General features: G+C 36.2%; 1 protein-coding gene across 8 annotated transcripts in view; it reads left to right on the top strand.

The window, feature by feature from the left end:
* COG5 (component of oligomeric golgi complex 5) overlaps positions 1 to 20,192 on the top strand; it is a 373,684-nt gene that overhangs the window by 256,199 nt on the left and 97,293 nt on the right. For all 8 annotated transcript variants that reach the window (XM_055283617.1, XM_055283616.1, XM_055283612.1 and 5 more), the window contains one exon: positions 15,380 to 15,584. In XM_055283617.1, the coding sequence (XP_055139592.1) occupies positions 15,380 to 15,584 (205 nt within the window). The remainder of the gene's footprint in view (positions 1 to 15,379; positions 15,585 to 20,192) is intronic.

Genomic DNA, 20,192 nt, shown 5'->3' with positions numbered 1-20,192 from the left:
GATCTTAAGGTAGAGAGATTATCAAGATAATCTCTGATCATCTGAGTGGACCCAGTGTAATCGTATAGTTCTTTTAAGAGTAAGAGGAAAGCAGGAGTCAGAGGAGGAGATGTGATAATGGAAACAGAGGTAGGAGTAATGTAATTGCTTGAAGGGGGGCCACAAACCAAGGAATGCAGGCAAGTGGAAAAGACAAGGACAGAATTCCCCCTAGAACCTCCAGAAAGAATATGACTATACTGCTGATACAGTGATTTTGGCTCAGTGGGACCAATCTCAGACTTCTGACCTCCAAAACTGTAAGATAATACATATTAGTTGTTTTCTCAACTTATTAGGTACTGTCGGAGAGTTTTCCAATGTGGTTGTACTCATTTAAACTCTCCTTGGCAGTATATGAGAGTTCTAGTTTTTCCACATGCTTTTAATACTCGGTATTGTCTTCCTCTGGCATTACAGTTATGTATATAGAGGCTGATTATTTCAGTTCACTCTAGGATTGGGTTGGTGTGGGGCAGGTGCAGTTTTAATAAACACTCAGTTTTGCCTTTGATTCTCCTCTTTTACTTTGACATGCTTCTCCCAAGCTTTTAATTGAGAAGTTGGAGAGTCTTTGCCCTGAAATACTGAGGTTGATCTAGCTCTGCTGTCCAAAGGTTCACAGACTTCCCACCTCATGAAACTTTAGACCTAGTGAATGTCTTCAAGATAAGACCTTGCTTGTGTTTTTGGCACGTCCTTTCCCCACAGCTGGTCTTTTGTTTCCTAAGCCTCACAAATAGGAAGAAACTTCTACTCCACTTTTTGAAGATTTACACCTAATTCCCTGGCTTCCCTCACAATCGCAGAACTCAGCAAATGTTCCATGGGAAATCCAGTTTGAGATTCCTTAAGTTTCTAATTTTTCACTCCTGTCCTGTGAACCCCTAAAAACTTTGTTAGTTTTTCCCGCCGAGGTCCTCTGCTTCTGTCAAGCATGAATTTTTTTAAATAGATAAGCCTTCTTTAATTGTTACAAGAAGTGAACTGGTCTGCCTCCACTCTTCTTCCATTACTCTCAAAATGCAATTCAAATGTGACTCTTCTGGACCCTTCCTATTTCCTCAGCACTCATTATTTTTCTTTCTACGTCTTTATCTCATACTTAAGCCTGAATTGTTGAATGAATCATCCTCTTTTTCCTCAGCATTTACAAATACCTGAAACACATGTCTATATCCTCCCCATCATCTCTGTAACTCATACTTGTCTTTTCAGTCTCAGGGTAGAAATGAAGTGTTCCCTGACGCCTCTTTCCCCATGCACACCCAAACATGAGCAAGACCTCTTCTGTCAGTTCCCACAGAATTCTTAATGTACCCGATTTCAGCACTTAGCCCACTGCATTATAATGGCTCACCTACTAGCTTATCTGTGTCTCCCACTGGGCTCTGCAAAAAGCTTCTCTGCCTACCTCTTTCCATGCTATAGTCCTATCAGAGAACACAGTGCTCAGTAAATAACAGACATTCTGTTGAGATGGATCCCTAAAGTGTTAAATATTTAAAGTCTTTATTAATTTGAAGGAACTCAGAAGAGAAAATGAACTGTAAAAATCAAAATAATCTTTATTTTTAAAAACGGACTTATAAGCTAAAGAAGACCCAAATATGCAATACTTTTAGAAAACAAACAACAGTATGTATACATGATAAACAGGGACATGAAAAGGTGGTTGCAAGAGCATTAGTGGTGATTATTATGGGATGGGAAGCTAGGATGGGTTCACGGAAAAAAAAAATCCCCAGTTTACTCTGTATGTCAGGGTAAATTCCAAGTGGATCAAACAATTACATATGAAATATGAAACCATTCAAGCCTAGAATAAGCTAGGAATCGGGGAAGAATTTTCTGATTCAACATCCAGAAGCAATGATGAAAACCTTGATGATTTGATTATGTTAAATATTTTTTTGCATGGAAAAAAACCTTGGCATTAGTATCTCTATTATATAAAAAGCTTCTAAAATGGCAATTAAAAAGCCGAAAACTCTATAGGGAAAAAAATGTAAATACTCTTAAGTATGTGTAAATATGCTCGATATCACCTATAAATATAGAAATGCAGAATGTACAGGGAGACATTATTTCTCATCTATCAAATTAGCAAAAAATCAAAAAGTTTGATAACATACTCTGTTGGCAAGCCCGTGGGGGAAAAGTCAGTCTCACACATTGTTAATTAGCATACAAACCTTATGGAGGGGCATTTGTGAGTTCTCAACAAAATCATATAAGCAGCTATTCATTTACCCCGAAATTCTACTTTTAAGGATCTATCGCATAGATGTACTGGCAAAATTTTAAATAGACATTCACCGGGCTATTTGTTGCATGATTATTTGGAATACCAAAAATTGCAAACAACCCTAATGTTCATTACTGTGGCATTAGTTAAACAAACTATGTTGAATCCATAGAATTCCATAGAATGGAATGGAATTTTTTTTTTTTTTACATATGTGCTGAGAACTTTTATTGATGCCAGTTGAGATTAATGAAATATAGAGCATCTTTGTTGAAGATAAACTGAGGGAAATACCACATCTTTCCATTGCTGACAGGCCTTTGTTATCTAGCTGTCTCAGTCCTGGGTGTGTGTCCTGGGTGCATGCCCTTGCCTCTTCTTTTGGGATGTCTTAGTGTTAGCACCTGCTCCCTAATGACTAGCTTTTCTGCACAGTTTGAAGCTGCTTCATTTTTGTTTTTTTGCCTTCAAGCAGTTTTCAGTTTTTAGTTTTTAAGAAACTGTCCTCTAACTGGTTTAGAAATTTGTCCAGCCTTTTGGGTTGTATTCCACACATGTTCTTTATCGTTTCTTCTTCTTTCAGGGGTGTCCATAGCATCTGCCATTAGCGACTGCAGCACTAATTTTTGTTTTAGCATTTTGTGAATTCACCAAGTTGTACAGAACACTTGTGTTTACTTGTTTTTATAGAACTAGCAGAATAATACTGATCTATTTTAAAAAAATGCAAGCCATTGCTTCTCTAATTTGTCTGACAAAGTGGGCAGCTTAAATTCTGTGAAACATCTTTATAACGTTTATAAGCTTTTTATTCCACTGCTGGTGAGCCATGGTTATGGCTTTATGAAGTAGCACTGTGTGATCGGTATATTAATACGCTTCTACAGCGAGCTTTTTCTTTGCTCGCGTTGGATTGTCTGGGGAAATATCCCAAGTCTAGCTGATCTCATTGGGGAAGTTAATCACATGATATTAACTATAGTTTGGGAGAGTGGCACATGCAGCTATAAAAAGAAATGAGGGGAAAAAAAATGGAATGAGGAATATCTTTACATACTACTTTGGAAAGGTCAAGATTGTCAAGTTAAAAATCAATGGCTAAATATGTGTAGAGGACACTTGTTTACCTAAGAAAGAGGTGACATAAATATACATTTTCCTTATATTTTTAAAAAATTGAAGAATAAACTATAAAATCCAGAAAAATGGTTGCCAGTCCTTGGGAGAGAGGGGGTTGGGTATGAAGAATACATTGGCAGGAACAGTGATAAAAGCTAGACTTCTGTGAATATACGAATATACTTTTTTGTGTAGATTTAAGTTTGAAGCCATGTAAGTATTTTACACATTTATAAAACAAAATGAAAGTGAAAAAATTCATAAAATTACAAAGTAAAATTAAATAAGCGAATGTAGATGTGTGACACAACCACACAAAGCCAACTCTTTGATTTGACTTTCTGCTTATTTGATGCCTTTACTTTTAAACTCAGTAATTTGTTTCTTGTATTCCTACTGGGATACACTTAAAGGACAACAACAACTGCCCCCAAAACCCGTGAACTCTTTTCAGTAATCAGGATATTGATGGTAGCATTACTACTACACCTACTAGCTTATCTGTGTCTCCCACTGGGCTCTGCAAAAAGCTTCTGCCTACCTCTGTTCCATGCTATAGTCCTATCAGAGAACACAGTGCTCAGTAAATAACAGACATTCTGTTGAGATGGATCCCTAAAGTGTTAAATATTTAAAGTCTTTATTAACTTGAAGGAACTCGGAAGAGAAAACGAACTGTAAAAATAAAAATCTTTATTTTTAAAAATGGACTTACATGCTAAAGGAGACTGGTTATTTTCAGACTGGTGTGTGTGTAGTGTGGGATAAAGTAAATGAATAATCATATTGATATGATAGTCAGCATTTTCAGCATGAGAGAATGAAGATGATGAAGATGCAACGCGAATGAGATCAAAGTGAACTGATGATGTATTTTTTTCTTTAAAAAATATTTGATTTATATATATTTCATTGCTCTGACCACCGAAAAGGCCTAGAGACAATTGTCATTCAGTAGTACTGAACCCCTTTATCACTTACATTGTGGTCTTTCCACATGATTTCCCATTTTAAAAAACCATAATTCCATGAGGAAATGGCTGATTCCAGGTCTGGGGCAGGAAATGTATAGAATAATTCTGTAACCCTTTACATTAGAAAGCCAAGGAGATATCAGAGAGTACTGGGGTTGTATTGAAGGGGCTCAGAAAACACTTTGAATAGACCATCTACCAAAGACGGAATAATTTTAGTATACAATAAAGATAACAGTTGCAAGGGATTGTCTAAATCCACCATACATTCGTAATGATACAAATAAAGAAATACACTTTTTTTATTGGTAATGGTTGGTTACCATTAATGACGGTATGGAACTTTGAAAACTGGTAAATAAAAGGAATACGATCAAACATGTTTTTCTGCCTTTCCTAAACAAATGATACCTCAGAGAAACCAAATAATTCATGAGAGAAATTTCTATTTATTTAAGTATTGCCTCTAATAAATGCAGAATGAATGTTGGAATCTCTTCATTTTGCAGTCTTCAATGAATTAGCAGACCTAAGGGTGATTATTAGTGGCTGCTAATTTTATTTAAAAAGGCAAACACTTCAAAAAATTCAGTCACTCCATATGCAGTAGTCTTGTTATAAATGATAAAACCTGGAATCTGATCAAATTCTTACCTATATCAGTGGTTTTCAACTTGGTTGCTCTTTAGAATCACTTGGACAGTATTTAAAAATCCCAAAGCCTGGGCTGCATTTACCTGAGAGTCTCTAAGAGTAAGACCCGAACATAAGGATTTTTAAAAGCTCCTCAGTTATTTCAAGATGCAGTCAAGCTGAAAAATACTATTTTAGATTCAACTGCTGATTTACAGGAAATACAGGATCAAAGGATGGAATCTGCAAAATCTAGGCTATGGGAAACTCTGTAGGACAAATGTCCCAGTTTCTTAGACAAATAATGAAAAAGAATAAAATGAGAGAACTACAGATTAGGTTGATGATATATCAACTAGTTATAATAGGTGAACTATTTATGGATCCTAAATCAAACAAAGCATTAAAAAAATTCCTAACTCAATCAGGCAGATGTCACCACTGATTGTTAATTTTGTAAAGTAAAAGAGAACTGTGGCTATATATTTTTGTGTAATTTTTATTTTTATTTCAATAATTTGTAGGGTTCAGGTGGTTTTTGGTTACATGGATAAGTGTTTTAGTGGTGATTTCAGAGATTTTTGTACACCCATCACCCAAGCAGTGTACACTGTACCCAATATGTAGTTTTCTATTCCTCACCCCACTCCCACCCTTTTCCCCCATCATGTCCCTGAAGTCCATTATATCATTCTTATGTCTTTGCATTCTTATAGCTTAGCCCCCACTTATAAGTGAGAACAAACAATATTTGATTTTCCATTCCTGAGTTACTTCACTTAGAATAATGACCTCCTGTGGCTATATGAAGAAAATAGTTCCTACTATTAGATATACTTGTGATTATGAGTGAAATGATAGAATGCTATTGGGTCCAAAATAACTGGTAGTGATGGAGGGGCATTGGCCAGGATATAGATAAAAACAAGAGTGAGATGACAAATGCTGAAACTAAGTGATGGATACACATTATACTATTCTCTCTACATGATATATTTGAAACCTATAAAAACAGTGTTTTCAAAATTTTAAGGAAAGCACTTAAGGCAGAGGAAGGAAGTCAGCACAGAAGAATAAGAAGAAAAATTTAGAGAAGTAGAAAATACAGGAAAGAATGAGGTCATGGACAGTATTTTTCAAAGGAGAGAGTGATCAACAGAAATCAAATGAGACATCAGAAAAACGCCCACTGTTGTTGGCAGTTGGAATGATAGTGTGATTTTCACTAGAATAATTTCAGTGGTGTTGTGGCAATTGAAAGTCTGACTGCAGTCTGGAAGAGGCAAGGAAATGTGTGCAGACTGTTATTACAAGGAGCAACAAGACAGTGGCTGCAAATGAATAGTTTATAGAGTTAAAGCGGAATGTGTTGGCATCTTGTTTGTGCTTTTTTATATCATAAGAGAGCGTGTTCAGGCATCTTTTATTGATCCTAAGAGGAAGCAAGTAGAAAGCGGGATGCTAAAAATACAAAAGAAACAAATAATCTTCGAGGAGATGAGTTGGGATGAAACCAGAGAACAGAAATTGAGGAATAGGTCTTGGACACATGTTCCTGTCAAAGCTGAAGACTAGAGATAGACGGGAAGAAGGTAGAAAAATTGAAGAGTTTCTTTCCTAGAAGCCTTTATTTTTCTGTGAGATAGGAAAGATGGCCATCTTCATATCACCAGTGGATTGAGGCTTACAGAGTTAGAAGTTTGGAAGAGATTGTGTATGCTTTATATCCCATTAAAAAAGAAAGGATTGCAGTACAGAATGCATACCTAGTTGGTATTGGATTCCATAACTTTGCGTTGCTACCATTATGAGGAGGAGAAACAATAGAAAACCAAAATGTGAGAAATCTCTTAGGGCTATAGCCAGATATTTTCATTCATTCCATCCCAATATTTTGTGTATAAAACTTGCATTTTAATATCTGTTAATCTTAAATGAGATTTCTCTGAGTTTTACAAAGGTCTGTTTTATTTCTATTCTGGCTTGAGTTTTTCTGAACTATAATTAAAGAAAATTACATTTATTTACAATTAGTTTTAGTTCATATAAATGTTTATTTGCTTCTAAAAATTATTACCCACTTCAGTGGCTAAAGCAGAAAGAATGATGAAAAACTCATTAACTTGGGGCAAATGACTTAGCTGTGTTTTGTTCTGGTACTCTTATTTTATGTCTGAACTATTTTTAGTATATTTGGGCATTTTTTTCCAATAATACTCTAGACAATTATATTTTTTATGTAAAACTGATTTTGTTTTGTCATTGTTTTGTATTAGAAAGGACTAATATACTTTACAGTATATAAGTATTTCAAAAGTAGGTGTTTGCAAGTTTGCTGTATGGCCTTTAGTATTTGACTTTTCTATAATTCCCATTAATGTGAATGAAATATGATATATTTTATTGTGGCAGATAGATTCTAAGATCGCCTTCAGTGACATCTGTCTACTGGTATTTGCACACTTTTGTAATCTTTTCTTCTTAAGTATAGGCAGAACTTGCTTCTAACTTGTACATACAAAGTGGGTATCCCTCCTATGATTAGGTTGCATAAGGTTTTAACCTCCGTTTTGCTCTCAGGCTCTCTCTCTGTTGCCTTCTTGGCTTGCACATTTTGACAATACAAGCAGCTGTCATACCATTCCACTTGGCAAGAGCCAAGGTCAGCTTCCAGCTAACAGCAAGCTACAAACTGAGGCTCTCAGCTCACAAGGAACTGAATCCTGCTAACAACCATAAGAGCTTGGAAGCAGATCCTTCCCCAGTTGACTCTTCAGATGAGACTCCACCCATGGTTGATACCTTGATGACAGCCTTGTGAGAGGTCCTGAAGCAGAGGAACAAACTAAGCCATGCCAGGATTCCCAACCCAAAGAAATTATGATATAATATATGTATGTTTTTAAAATAAGCAGTTAATGTTTATAGCAAGTTGTTACATGAAAGTAGATAACTAGTACAGTTTTGAAACAGAAAATATTCAAGACATCCTAAAGGCAATAGATTACTGGCTTCCTTTGCTTTCATAATCTGGGTGATATAGGTGAAGGCCTGGCAGCTGATTGAGAACTGCGCCAGTTAGGAAAAGGAATGAGCAAGAAATGGGTAGCAACGTGCTCACAAAGGCGGCACTTAATTAAGCTATGAAGGCTGACTGTTTCAGGCCAAATCCTCCAAACAACAGGCAGTTCTCTTAAAATATGACGAGCAGCCTCTACTAGGATAATTTATTCCATGTCCTTTTCATTTGCTGTTTCTTCTATCTGAATCGCTCTTTCCCTGAATATCCAGATGGAGCCTATCCTTGCTTCATTCAGAGAGGTCCTCCCAGGTAAATATATGAAATAGCACATCCTACTGTCTCTTCTCTAACCTTGCTTTATTTTTCTTCAAGTCACTTAGCACTTCCTGACATTATGTTACATAATGACTTGTTTATTGTCCTTCTTCACTTGAGTATAATCTCTATATGGAAAGGAACTTGCTTATTTTGTTTACCATTGCATATCCAGCTTTTACAACAGTATTTGTCATGTACTAAGTGGTCAGCAGATATTTGTTGAATGGATGAATGCTTAAATCCTTCCAGGTATATTTGGCACTGCCCAGTATTTGGGCATCTGAAGGTTGGCAGAGTTTTAAGGAGTACTGCCTTTTCTTGGCCAGACCCCGCCAGTTTCCTAGACAGGAGATGTTTGGTCCTTTTATAGGGAGATGCAGGAGAAGCAGCATCATACAGGCTGAGGTTTAGGCACAGCTAGTCAAGACTAAGACAAGACCTAAGATTGCTCCAACTCTGGGATAAAGGATACATTAGAGCTGTCCTGTGAAGCCTTAAACCAGGGATGTAGGGGTAGTAAGAAGATTAAGACAGGGCTGATATAATTCCAAGGGGGAAATGACATAACTCCAAACCTAGACCCCCTTTTCATTCTACTTTCAATTCATTTGTTCATTCAGTAATTGAATGCTAAGTATTAAATCTAGGTAAAACAAACACCGAAGAAAATAAGTCAAATAATAACCCTGCTTTCATTTAACTCACATTTTAAAGGGGAAGGACAGTCAATACAAACTAGTAACTTCTTACAGTGTTCAGGGCTAGGGAAGAAAGTAAAAGAAGGTACTGGAATAGAGAAGATGGGAAGAGAGAAATTGAGCACATAGACTATTTATATCCTTTAATCTTCATGTGAATTATCTCAAGGTTTCGGATGGGTCTGACCCTACATATTTTGGAAGCTGTAGAGGTTCTTATTGCAGTGAATTCAAGAAGACAAAGGTAGGGGAATAAAATCAAAGGCAGACTTTCTTAATCAGAGGGTTTTCCCCAGAGCTATTATTACCTGGTAGGAGTACAATACATAGAATTATCTTCTAAATTATAAAATATTGTTTTAATAGTAACTAGGTTGTTTAATGTGAGTTTAATTTCCACATTTGTGCCTGTGTTGTAATCACTAGTGATTAATTAAAAAAAACAAGTTTGCACAAGGCAATAATCTGAATAATACATTCCCAGGTAACTGGGAATTAACCTGTAATTTTCCTTGTATAAATTATTTGATTATCAGAATGTACAGTAGGTGTACTATAAATTTTCATCAAATAATTAAAATTGTATAGGTAATATGAACACTTTATAACTACGTATCAAATAAATTATAGTAGAACTTACCTTTGGCTGGGTGTGGTGGCTCATTCCTGTAATCTCAGTGTTTTGGGAGAGTGAGGTGGGAGGATTCCTTGAGCCTAGGAGTTTGAGACCAGTCTAGGAGTTTGAGCAACATAGGGAGACCCCATCTCTACAAAAATTAAAAAGTAAATAAAATTAGGTGGGTGTAGTGGTGCATGTCTATGGTCTCAGCTACTTGGGAGGCTGAGTAGGATTGCTTAAGCCCATGAGGTCAAGGCTACAGTGAGCCGTGATTGTGCCACTATACTCTAGCCTGGGTGACAGACCGAGACCTTGTCTCTAAAAACAAAAAACAAACAAGCAAAAAAACTTAGCTTCAAGATTTAAATATATAATACTTGTTTGTAAGCTTTAAATATAATTGACTTAAGTAACTTACAGTTAATCACATTTGCTGAGATAATATAGACAAAGTTTGGCTTAAACCCTCAATAGTAATTTGTTCTGTATAGATAAGATTTTTGTGAAAATGATACTGTCCCCTAAAAAAAAAAAATATTCAGTTGTGCATGATAGCTCACACCTGTAATCTCAACACTTTGGTGGCCAAGGTGGGAGGATCGTTTGAGACCAGCCTGGGCAACGAAGTGAGACCTCGTCTCTAAGAAAAAAAGAAAAGAAAAGAAACAAAAACAAAAACTTCATTCTGTTATTTAAGAAATATTTACTTCTGCTATTACAGGCACTGTGCTAGGTACCAAATGTGCTTTGAAGAAAAGAGGCATTGTCCTTGACTTCATGGAGTTAACAGCCAAGTAGGAGAAACATACTTCAAACAAATATGTTTAGAACTTTATTACAACACAGCAAGACTCATGAGCATTAGCATATTGTTTTTTAGTTTCACATGCCTCCAGATATTATAGGGTGATATGACGTGGGCCCATGTGGATGGTGCATATACAGAGAGATTGCATGGCAGGTAAGGAACTTTGAGCTTGAAGAAACTACCACTTTTGTAGTGAATAGTAAATAAGTCTGCTGTCTGTCTGCAGGATAATGTTACCATATCTCTCAAGATTTCTTGCCAAATACAAGAGCAAACCCAGGGCCTTGCATTATTGGCGTGCTGTGAAAGAACATATAGTGTTACTTGAGGCCCATGGTGCATTGCTGCTTTATCAGGGAGGAGGGAGGCCAAAGAAGTTTTCTCTGAGATAATTTCTCTTAAATAGCTTTACTGAGGTATAGCTGGCATACAATAAACAACACGTCTTGAAAGTATACAATTTGATATGTTTTGACATATGAGTACACCTCTGAAATCATCACAGTAATCAATCAGTGAACATATTCATCACTCCCAAAAGTTTCCTTGTACAGCTTTGTAATTACTCTCTCCACTATCCCCCTCCCCCATCCCCGGGCAAACACTGATCTGCTTTTTGTTACTGTATGGTAGTTTGTAGCTCCCAGAATTTTGTACAAATTGAATGATTTAGCATATATTATATATTCTTATTTGTTTGGCTTCTTTCATGCAGCATGATTTTATTGAGATTCAACTATATTGTGGTATGTTTTTGTTGTTGCATAGTAGTCCATTGCATGGATATATTAGTTTGTTTATACATTGGCCTGTTGATGGACATTGGATTGTTTCCAGTTTTTGCTACTGCAAATAAAGATACTGTGAATGTTCAGGTACAATTCCTTATATAGACACACACTGTTATTTTTATTGGATAAATATCTAGAAGCAGAATTATTTAACAATATGTTAGGTATATAGTTAACATTTTAATGAAATGCTAAACTCTTTTGCAAAATGAGTATACAATTTTTTATCTCCACAAGCTATACAAGAGTTCTAGTTTGTTTATCCCTGCCAATATTTGATATGGTCATTTTTTTTTTTTTTTTTTGAGGTGGAGTCTATGTTGCCCAGGCTGGAGTGCAGTGGCACGATCTCGGCTTACTGCAACCTCTGCCTCCTGGATTCAAGCAATTTTCATGCCTCAGTTTCCAGAATAGCTGGAATTATAGGTGTGCACCACCACACCCGGCTAATTTTTGTATTTTTAGTAGAGATGGAGTTTCACCATGTTGGCCAGGCTAGTCTCAAACTCCCAACCTCAGGTGATCCACCCACCTCAGCCTCCCAAAGTGCTGGGATTACAGGCACAAGCCACTGTGTTCGGCCATGATATGGTCACTCTTTTTAATTTTAGTCATTTGAACAGTTATATAGTTGTATCTCGTTGTGGTTTTATTTGCATTTCCCTATTGACTAAACAGGTTGAGTATTTTTTTCATGTGTTTATTTGCCATTCATATACCTTCTTTGATAAAGTTCCCATTTTTGAAGTTAGGCTATTTTCTTATTATGGAGACTTGAGAGTTCTTTATGTGTTTTAGATACAAGTGCTTCATCAGATATATGTGAAATTGATTTTCCCTTTCTGGGGTGTGTATTTTCATTTTCTTAGGCATATTTATTTTGAAGAGCAGACACTTTTAATTTAGATGTTGTCCAGTTTATCATTTTCTTTTGCGGACCATACTTTTGGTTTCATATCATGTCTAACTCAAGGACAGAAAAGTTGCCTCAGATGTCTTTTTTTTAGAAAATTTAATCTTTTTTGAGTTAATTTTTGTATGAGGTACAGAGTGTGGGTTAAAGAGGATATTTTTGCATATAGCTATTCAATTGTTACAGTATCATTGTTGAACTCTACCTGTGTCCACTAAATTGTGTTTGCACCTTTGTCAAAATTCAGTCTGCCAGATATGTGTGGGTCTATTTTTGTACTCTCTATTCTGCACCATTCATTTATGTGTCTGTCTTTACCCCACTATCAGTGTATTGATTATTATAGTTTTATATGTCTTGAAATCAGGTTGTGTTAGTACTCCAACGTTGTTGTTTTTGTTGCCCTGACTATTCTGGGTTCTTTGCATTTTCATATGATTTTTGGATCATGTTTTCAATTTCTACTAAAAGAAATCCTGCATTGATTTTAAATTAGATTACATTTAATATATAGATTAATTTAGGGATAATTTACATTTAACAATATCTTGGAACTATGAATGTTCTCTTTCCATTTATGTAGGTCTTCTTCATCTCAGCATTATTTTCGCAGTTTTCAGTGTGCAGCTATTTCCCATTTTGTCAGATATATCTAAGTATTTCATATTTTTAGTGCTATTCTAAATTGTATTCTTTTAAAATTTCAACTTCTGATTGTTCATTGCTAGTATACAGACATATGACTGAGTTTGCACATTAATCTTATATCCTGCAACTTTGTTAAATTCAGTTATTATGTTAACTCTAGTAGCTTTTCTCATAGATTCCATCAGATTTTCCATATAGATGCTTGTATATTGTCTGTCTAAAAAGACTGTGTGCCTTCCAATCTGAATGTCTTATTTATTTACTTATTTACTTAGGCCTCATTACACTGGCCAGAACCTCTAGGATATTAGAAGTGGGGAAAGCTAACATTGTTGTCTTGTTGCTGATTTTTGAGCAAAAGTATTACTTATTCTCTTAAGTATTATATTAGCCGTAGTTTTTCATAGATGCCTTTTATTAGGTTAAGGGTGTGTTCCTTTCTGTTCCTAGTTGACTGAGAGTTTTTAGTAGGAGTGAATGTTAGATTTTTTTCAAATGCTTTTTCTTCATCTATTGAAAGGAGCATACGCTTTTTCTTTTAAGTTTGTTAAAATATGAATCACATTGATTGATTTTCACACATTAAGCTGACCAGGTATGTTGGCTCATGTCTGTAATCCCAACACTTTGGGAGGCCAAGACAGGAAGATTGCTTGAGCCTAGGAGTTAAAGAACAGCCTGGACAATATAGTGGGACTATATACATATATAATTCCAGGTGTATGTGTATATATATATATATATGCCAACTATGAATTTCTGACATAGATCTCCTTGGTCATGATGTATTATACTTTTTATATATTGTTTGACTAGATTTGATGACATTTTGGTTATAATTCTTGCACCTATCTTCATAAGGAATATTGTTTTGTAGTTTTTATTTTTCTTTAATATCTAGTTTTCATATCAGGGCAGTGCTGACCTCAGAATGAATTGGGAATTGGTATAGAATTGCTTTTATTTCTTTCTTAAATTGCTTGATAAAATTCACCACTAAAGTCATCTAAGTCTGCAGTTTTTCTTGTGGAAAGATTTTTAACTAAAAGAATCAACAGGTATAGTGCTATTGAGTCTATCTGTTGCTTCTTGAGTGAGCTTTGTTAGTTTGTTTCTTTCAAGGAAATTGTGTATTTCATGAAAGTTTTCAAATTTATTCACAAAAAGTTGTTCATAATTCCTTTATTACCCTTTCAGTATCTGCAGAATATTTTGTAATATGTAATGAAATCATCTCTGTTATTCTTAATATAGGTAATTTCTTTCTACTCTTTTTTCCTAATCCATCTGGCTAGAAGTTTGTCAATTTTACTTATCTTTTCAAAGAACCAGTTTTTGGTTTCAATATTTCTTGTTTTCATTTTCTGGTTCATTGATATCTGTTCTCAGAGCTTTATTATTTTATTTCTTCTGTTTACTTTGGTTTTTGTTTGCCCTTCTTTTTCCATATTCTTTTTTTTTTTTTTTTTTTTTTTTTTTTTTTTTTTTTTTTGAGACAGAGTCTCGCTCTGTCACCCAGGCTGGAGTGCAGTGGCCCGATCTCGGCTCACTGCAAGCTCAGCCTCCCGGGTTCGCGCCATTCTCCTGCCTCAGCCTCTCCGAGTAGCTGGGACTACAGGCGCCCGCCACCACGCCCGGCTAATTTTTTGTATTTTTTTTTAGTAGAGACGGTGTTTCACCGTGGTCTCGATCTCCTGACCTCGTGATCTGCCCGCCTCGGCCTCCCAAAGTGCTGGGATTACAAGCGTGAGCCACCGCGCCCGGCCTTTTTCCATATTCTTAAAATGGAAGTTTAGGTCATTGATTCGAAACTTTTCTTCTTTTCAAATGTAAATATTTGCATAAATTTCCCCCAAGTACTCCTTTGGTGACATCCCACAAATTTTGATATGTTGCGTTACAATTTTTGTTCAGTTCAGAATACTTCTAATTTCCCTTTTGATTTCTTTTTTGACCCATGGGTTATTTAGAAGCATTTTGTAGTTCCAGATATTTGAGGATTCCTTTCAGGTATCTTTTTGTTACTGATTTCTAATCTGAAACTATTTTGGCTAGAGAACAAGCTTTGTATGGCTTGAAGCCTTTTCGATGTATTGAGACCGGTTTAATGGAACCAAATATTGTTGATCTTGGTAAATACTCCATGTGCACTTGAAAAGAATGTGTGTTTGCTGTTTTGCATGAAGTATTGTGTGAATGTAAATTAAGTCAATTGGGTGTTAGCGCTGTCTAGTTTTCTGTCCCGATTTTCTGTGTACTTATTTCTTGATTCTTGAAAAAGGGAATTGAAATCTTCAACTACAATTGTGGGTTTTTCTATTTTTTTTTAATATAGATTAGGTTTCAAAATATATGACTTGCGCATCAAATGCAGTGAATAGTCAAAGTGGAAAATTATTATTATTAGCATTATTGTCAAAGGCTTCATTAGAACACATCTTTGGTTTGCCCTATAGTATGGGTTATTTGGAACATTATCTTCATATGCAAAAGAAACATTTACTACATGTTATTATTTTTCTAATTCATGTTCTTGTTTTGCTTGGCAGCTTCTATGTTTTTGAAGCAGGCATTTGAAGGAGAATACCCCAAATTATTACGTCTTTATAATGACTTATGGAAGCGTCTTCAACAGTACAGTCAGAATATCCAAGGGAATTTTAATGCAAGTGGAACTACAGACCTCTATGTTGACCTACAACACGTGGAAGATGATGCACAAGATACATTCATACCAAAAAAGCCAGATTATGAGTATGTTTGTTTAATTTGACCTGTTAGTTGGCATCTTAATTTTATTTTTATTTTAAATTTTATCTTTTATTTTTATTTTAAATTTTATCTTTTATTTTTATTTTAAATTATAAATTAAGTATATGCCAAGTCTCTAAATATTTGTAATTTATTTGTATACCTTAAAAGACTTTGCAAGACTTTTAACTGAAGAAGTCAGTTTTCACCCTTAGTTGAACACTTCTGGCTCCTGCTGGAGTCAATTTTAAAGTATAACACTAAGTAGGATGATGAGAAGCTAGAAGATGATCATGCTGTGGTCATTGTATTTTAATCAATGTTATAATATACCTGTAATTACCTCAGACAGTATCATTTATTGATGGACCACTTGCATAAATGTGACATAAAAGGAACTTGGGTGTTCAGAAACTACAGGGGAGATAAATCTTATGCTGGGATAGGTTCTCAGTCAATGAGTTAAGAAAAAGCAGAGTGGATCACTAGGTCAGGAGTTCGAGACCAGCCTGATCAACATGGTAAAACCCCGTCTCTACTAAAAATACAAAAATTAGCTGGGCTTGGTGGCACTCGCCTGTAATCCCAGCTACTCGGGAGGCTGAGGCAGGAGAATCGCTTGAACCCGGGAGACAGAGGCAGCAGTGAGCTGAGATCGCGCCACTGCACTCCAGCCGGGGCGACAAAACGAGACTCCATCTCAAAAAAAAAAAAAAAGGCAGAGTGTAGTCATCCCTTAGGTATTTGTAGGGGATTGGTTCCAGGACCCATTGGGAAGCTCAAGTTTTTTATGTAAAATGATACAATATTTGCATATAACCTATGCACATCATCTCTAGGTTACCTGTAATACCTAATACAATGTAAATGCTATGCATAGAGTTATTATACTATATTGCTTAGAGAATGATAAGAAAAAATGTGAATAAATGTTTCATTATAGCCACAACCATTGTAGGCCTAACTAGGTTTTCAATCCATGGTTGGTTTAATCCTTGGATGTAGAATTTGCAGAAATGGAGGTCCAACTGTATAGTTAAAATTACCCCTGAAAATCTCTTAGGTCATCCTTGAAGTATAGTAGTATAGCCATATTTAGGAGCCATATTGGAAACCAATATACCATCTCAGCAAGTTTAGCCCGCCCAGCTTTCCTCCAAAATTGAAAGAGTATTTGAAACTTTCAATTTGAGCATCAGATCAAGTGATGGGCTTTCACACCTTTCTTTAAACACTAGAATCATATTTATTGTGTCAAGGCTGCCTAAAGCAGTAGCAGTTTCTTATCACCTACCTTGTAAGAAAAATATTGGATAGACTCATGGGTGCTGTTTAAACAGTTGTTTGTTTCTCCTTTAATTTTATTACTAAATACATATAGTTGAATTTGTGTCCAGTATAGTTAGAAGCTCTGACTAGCAAAATACAGTATATAGAAGTTCTGACTAGTACTGGGCAGTGTGACACATGCTTGTAATCCCAGCTACTTGGGAGGATCTCTTGAGCCTAGGAGTTAGAGGCCAGCCTGGGCAGCATAGTGAGACCCTGTCTCTCTTTAAAAAAAAAAAAAAAAAGTAGTTTTGACTGGCAAAATAAATGGCCATGATAGGTTAGAATCATGGAATGAGACCAGATTATCTTCTCAATAACTCTTTTATAATAGGCAGATTCAGTAAGGCCTAATGGAGAGGGCAAAAGAGAACAGAACCTATGTCTGTTGATCTACAAAGATTTAATGATATATCATATTTTTTTAAAGTATATATAAAATAGCAAATATAGTATTCTATTTCTGCCTTAGTTTTATTTTTAAATCTATGTGCATGCACTAAAAAAGGTCTAGAAATATACAAAGCAAACAGTAACAGTTATTTCCAGGAGGTGGAATCCTAATTTTGTATTTTCTGCTTTTATGTAAAATGAATATATGTTCCTTGTGTGAAAGAAAGAAAAGAAAAGAGAGAGAGGGGGAAAGAGAGAGGAGGGAGGGAAGGAAGGGAAGGGAAGGGAAGGAAGGAAGGAAGGAAGGAAGGAAGGAAGGAAGGAAAAAGAAGGAAGGAAGGAAGGTAGGTAGGTCACTGTGTGAGAAAGGAAGGAAGGGAAGGAAGGGGAAGGGAAGGGAAGGAAGGGAAAGAAGAAAGGCCACGAACTTTGGAAGGCCAACATGGGCAGATCACCTGAGGTCAGGAGTTCGAGACCAGTCTGGCCAAAATAGTGAAACACCATCTCTACTAAAAATACAAAAAATTAGCTAGGCATGGTGATGCATGCCTGTAATCTGAGCTACTTGGAAGGCTGAGGCAAAAGAATGGTTTGAACCTGGGAGGCAGATGTTGCAATGAGCTGAGATCGTGCCACTGCACTCCAGCCTGGGTGACAAAGCAAGACTCAGTCTCAAAAAATAAATAAAACCGTAAATTCAATGGAGGTAAAACAAATTAGAGCAAAAAAGCTACTGTGTTTTCACTAATAGGATATTATTGTCACTTTTTGGAGATGAATTCAGTTGAGTGGTTGGTGAGGAAAACGAGATATAGGAGGCCATATTTGAAGATGTCAAAAAATCATCAGGGTTCAAGGACACAAACAAGGAAGAGTTGAGTTTTCATAGATGGAAGTAGCCAGTGGAGAGGAAAAGAGATGGGAGATGTAAGAAAGAAAAGAGAGAATGAATGGAACCAGGCCGTAGAAGAATCAGAACAGAATCAAAACATGAATAGCCAGGGTATCATTTTTCATGATTCATTACTTGTGTCAAATTTTCAGTAGAGATAATTGCTATGAAGAAAATAAAATAATGCTGTAGAGTTGCTTACTATATAGGATGTCAGAGAAAGCTTCTATGAGGAGGTAACATTTGACCTGAGATCTAAATAGTGTGGAAGAATCAACCATGAAAAATTTAGAGTAAGGTTTTTGCAGGCAGAAGAACAAATTTAGAGGCCTTAGGAAAATTAAGACTGGGTGCGGTGCGGTGGCCCACGCCTATAATCCAAGCACTTTAGGAGGCTGAGGAGGGTGGATCACTTGAGGTCAGCAGTTCGAGACTAGCCTGGCCAACATGGTGAAATCCTGTCTCTACAAAAAAAAAAAAAAATATATATATATATATATGTGTGTGTGTGTGTGTGTGTGTGTATATAGATATATATATGTGTGTGTGTGTGTGTATATATATATGTGTGTGTGTGTTATATATATATATATATATATATATATATATATATATATATATATATATACACACACAAAAATTAGCCAGGCATGATGGCACATGCCTATAATCCCAGCTACTCAGAAGGCTGAGGCAGGAAAACTGCATGAATCCAGGAGGTGGAGATTGCAGTGAGCCGAGATCGTGCCACTGCACTCTGCCCGGGCAACAGAGTAAGACTCCGTCTCAAAAAAAAGAAAAAAAAGAAAGAAAGAAAATTAAGATGAGGAGGTTTGAAGAACAGAAAGAAGCCAGTGCAGCTGGAACATAGTGAACGAAGAAGGGAAGTGTTTCAGATTGGATCAGAGAGGAAAGGAAATGTGAGATCAGGTAGAGCTTTATAGGCAATGGTAAAGGGCTTGGAGTTTATCCTAATAAAGTGAGAAACCATTGATTTAGAGGAATGATACGAACTGATAAACATTTTAAAATTAGCACTGTGACTGCTATGTAGACAACTTAGGGGGGACCAGCACAGAGTTGGAGAAGTGGAAGAGGGAAAGTGTTTTGTTTATCCAGATAAGAGATGATAATGACTTGAACTAGGATGAGCAGATGAGGTGGTAATTTGGTCAGATTGATTCAAGATGTATTTTTGAAGCAGGATATATAGAGGGCAAGCCATGGATTTGAGAAGACAGGGGAATCAAGGATATGACTAGTTAGTGGAAGACTGATTGGTTAAGATAGGAAAAATTTTTTCAAAGCATTATATTTAATTAATATTTTTCTTTTGAAACTGGCGAATTGGAAATGCAAATAGAGTTGTTGAAAAGGTAATTAAATATGAGTCAGGGCTAGAAATACGTATTTGGAAGTCATCATGCACTTTATTTTTATTTTTATTTTTTTAGATGGAGTCTTCACTCTGTCACCCAGGCTGTAGTGCAGTGGTGTGATACCTGCGCACTGCAACCTTTGCCTCCTGGGTTCAAGCGATTCTCCCACCTCAGCCTCCTGAGCATCTGGGATTATGGGCACACACCACCATGCCCGGCTAATTTTTGTATTTTTAGTAGAGATGGAGTTTCGCCATTTTGGCCAGGCTAGTCTCGAACTCCTGACCTCAGGTGATCCGTCCGCCTCAGCCTCCCAAAGTGTGGGATTACAGGCCTGAGCCACCGCACCCTGCCATCATCATGTGCATTTTTTTAAATCGTGGAATTGGAAGAGATTACATAGGGAAGATGTATATATAGAGAGAAAAGAGAGCCTTGGCCCAAGAAAGGTACCAGCATTTATAGATTAGACAGTGGAGTGGCAGCCTACAAAGGAGACAAAGACAGAAAAAAATGGTGAGATAGGAGGACAACTCAAAGCAGTGTGGAGCCCCAAAGAATGAGTTCATTTAAGTTGGAGTCCAGAAATGCTCCTAAGAGCAAACAGCAAAATGAAGA

The sequence above is a fragment of the Symphalangus syndactylus genome, chromosome 6 (assembly GCF_028878055.3).
Source record: "Symphalangus syndactylus isolate Jambi chromosome 6, NHGRI_mSymSyn1-v2.1_pri, whole genome shotgun sequence".
Classification (NCBI taxonomy): Eukaryota; Metazoa; Chordata; class Mammalia; order Primates; family Hylobatidae; genus Symphalangus; species Symphalangus syndactylus.
This window is presented reverse-complemented; position numbering and strand designations above follow the sequence as displayed.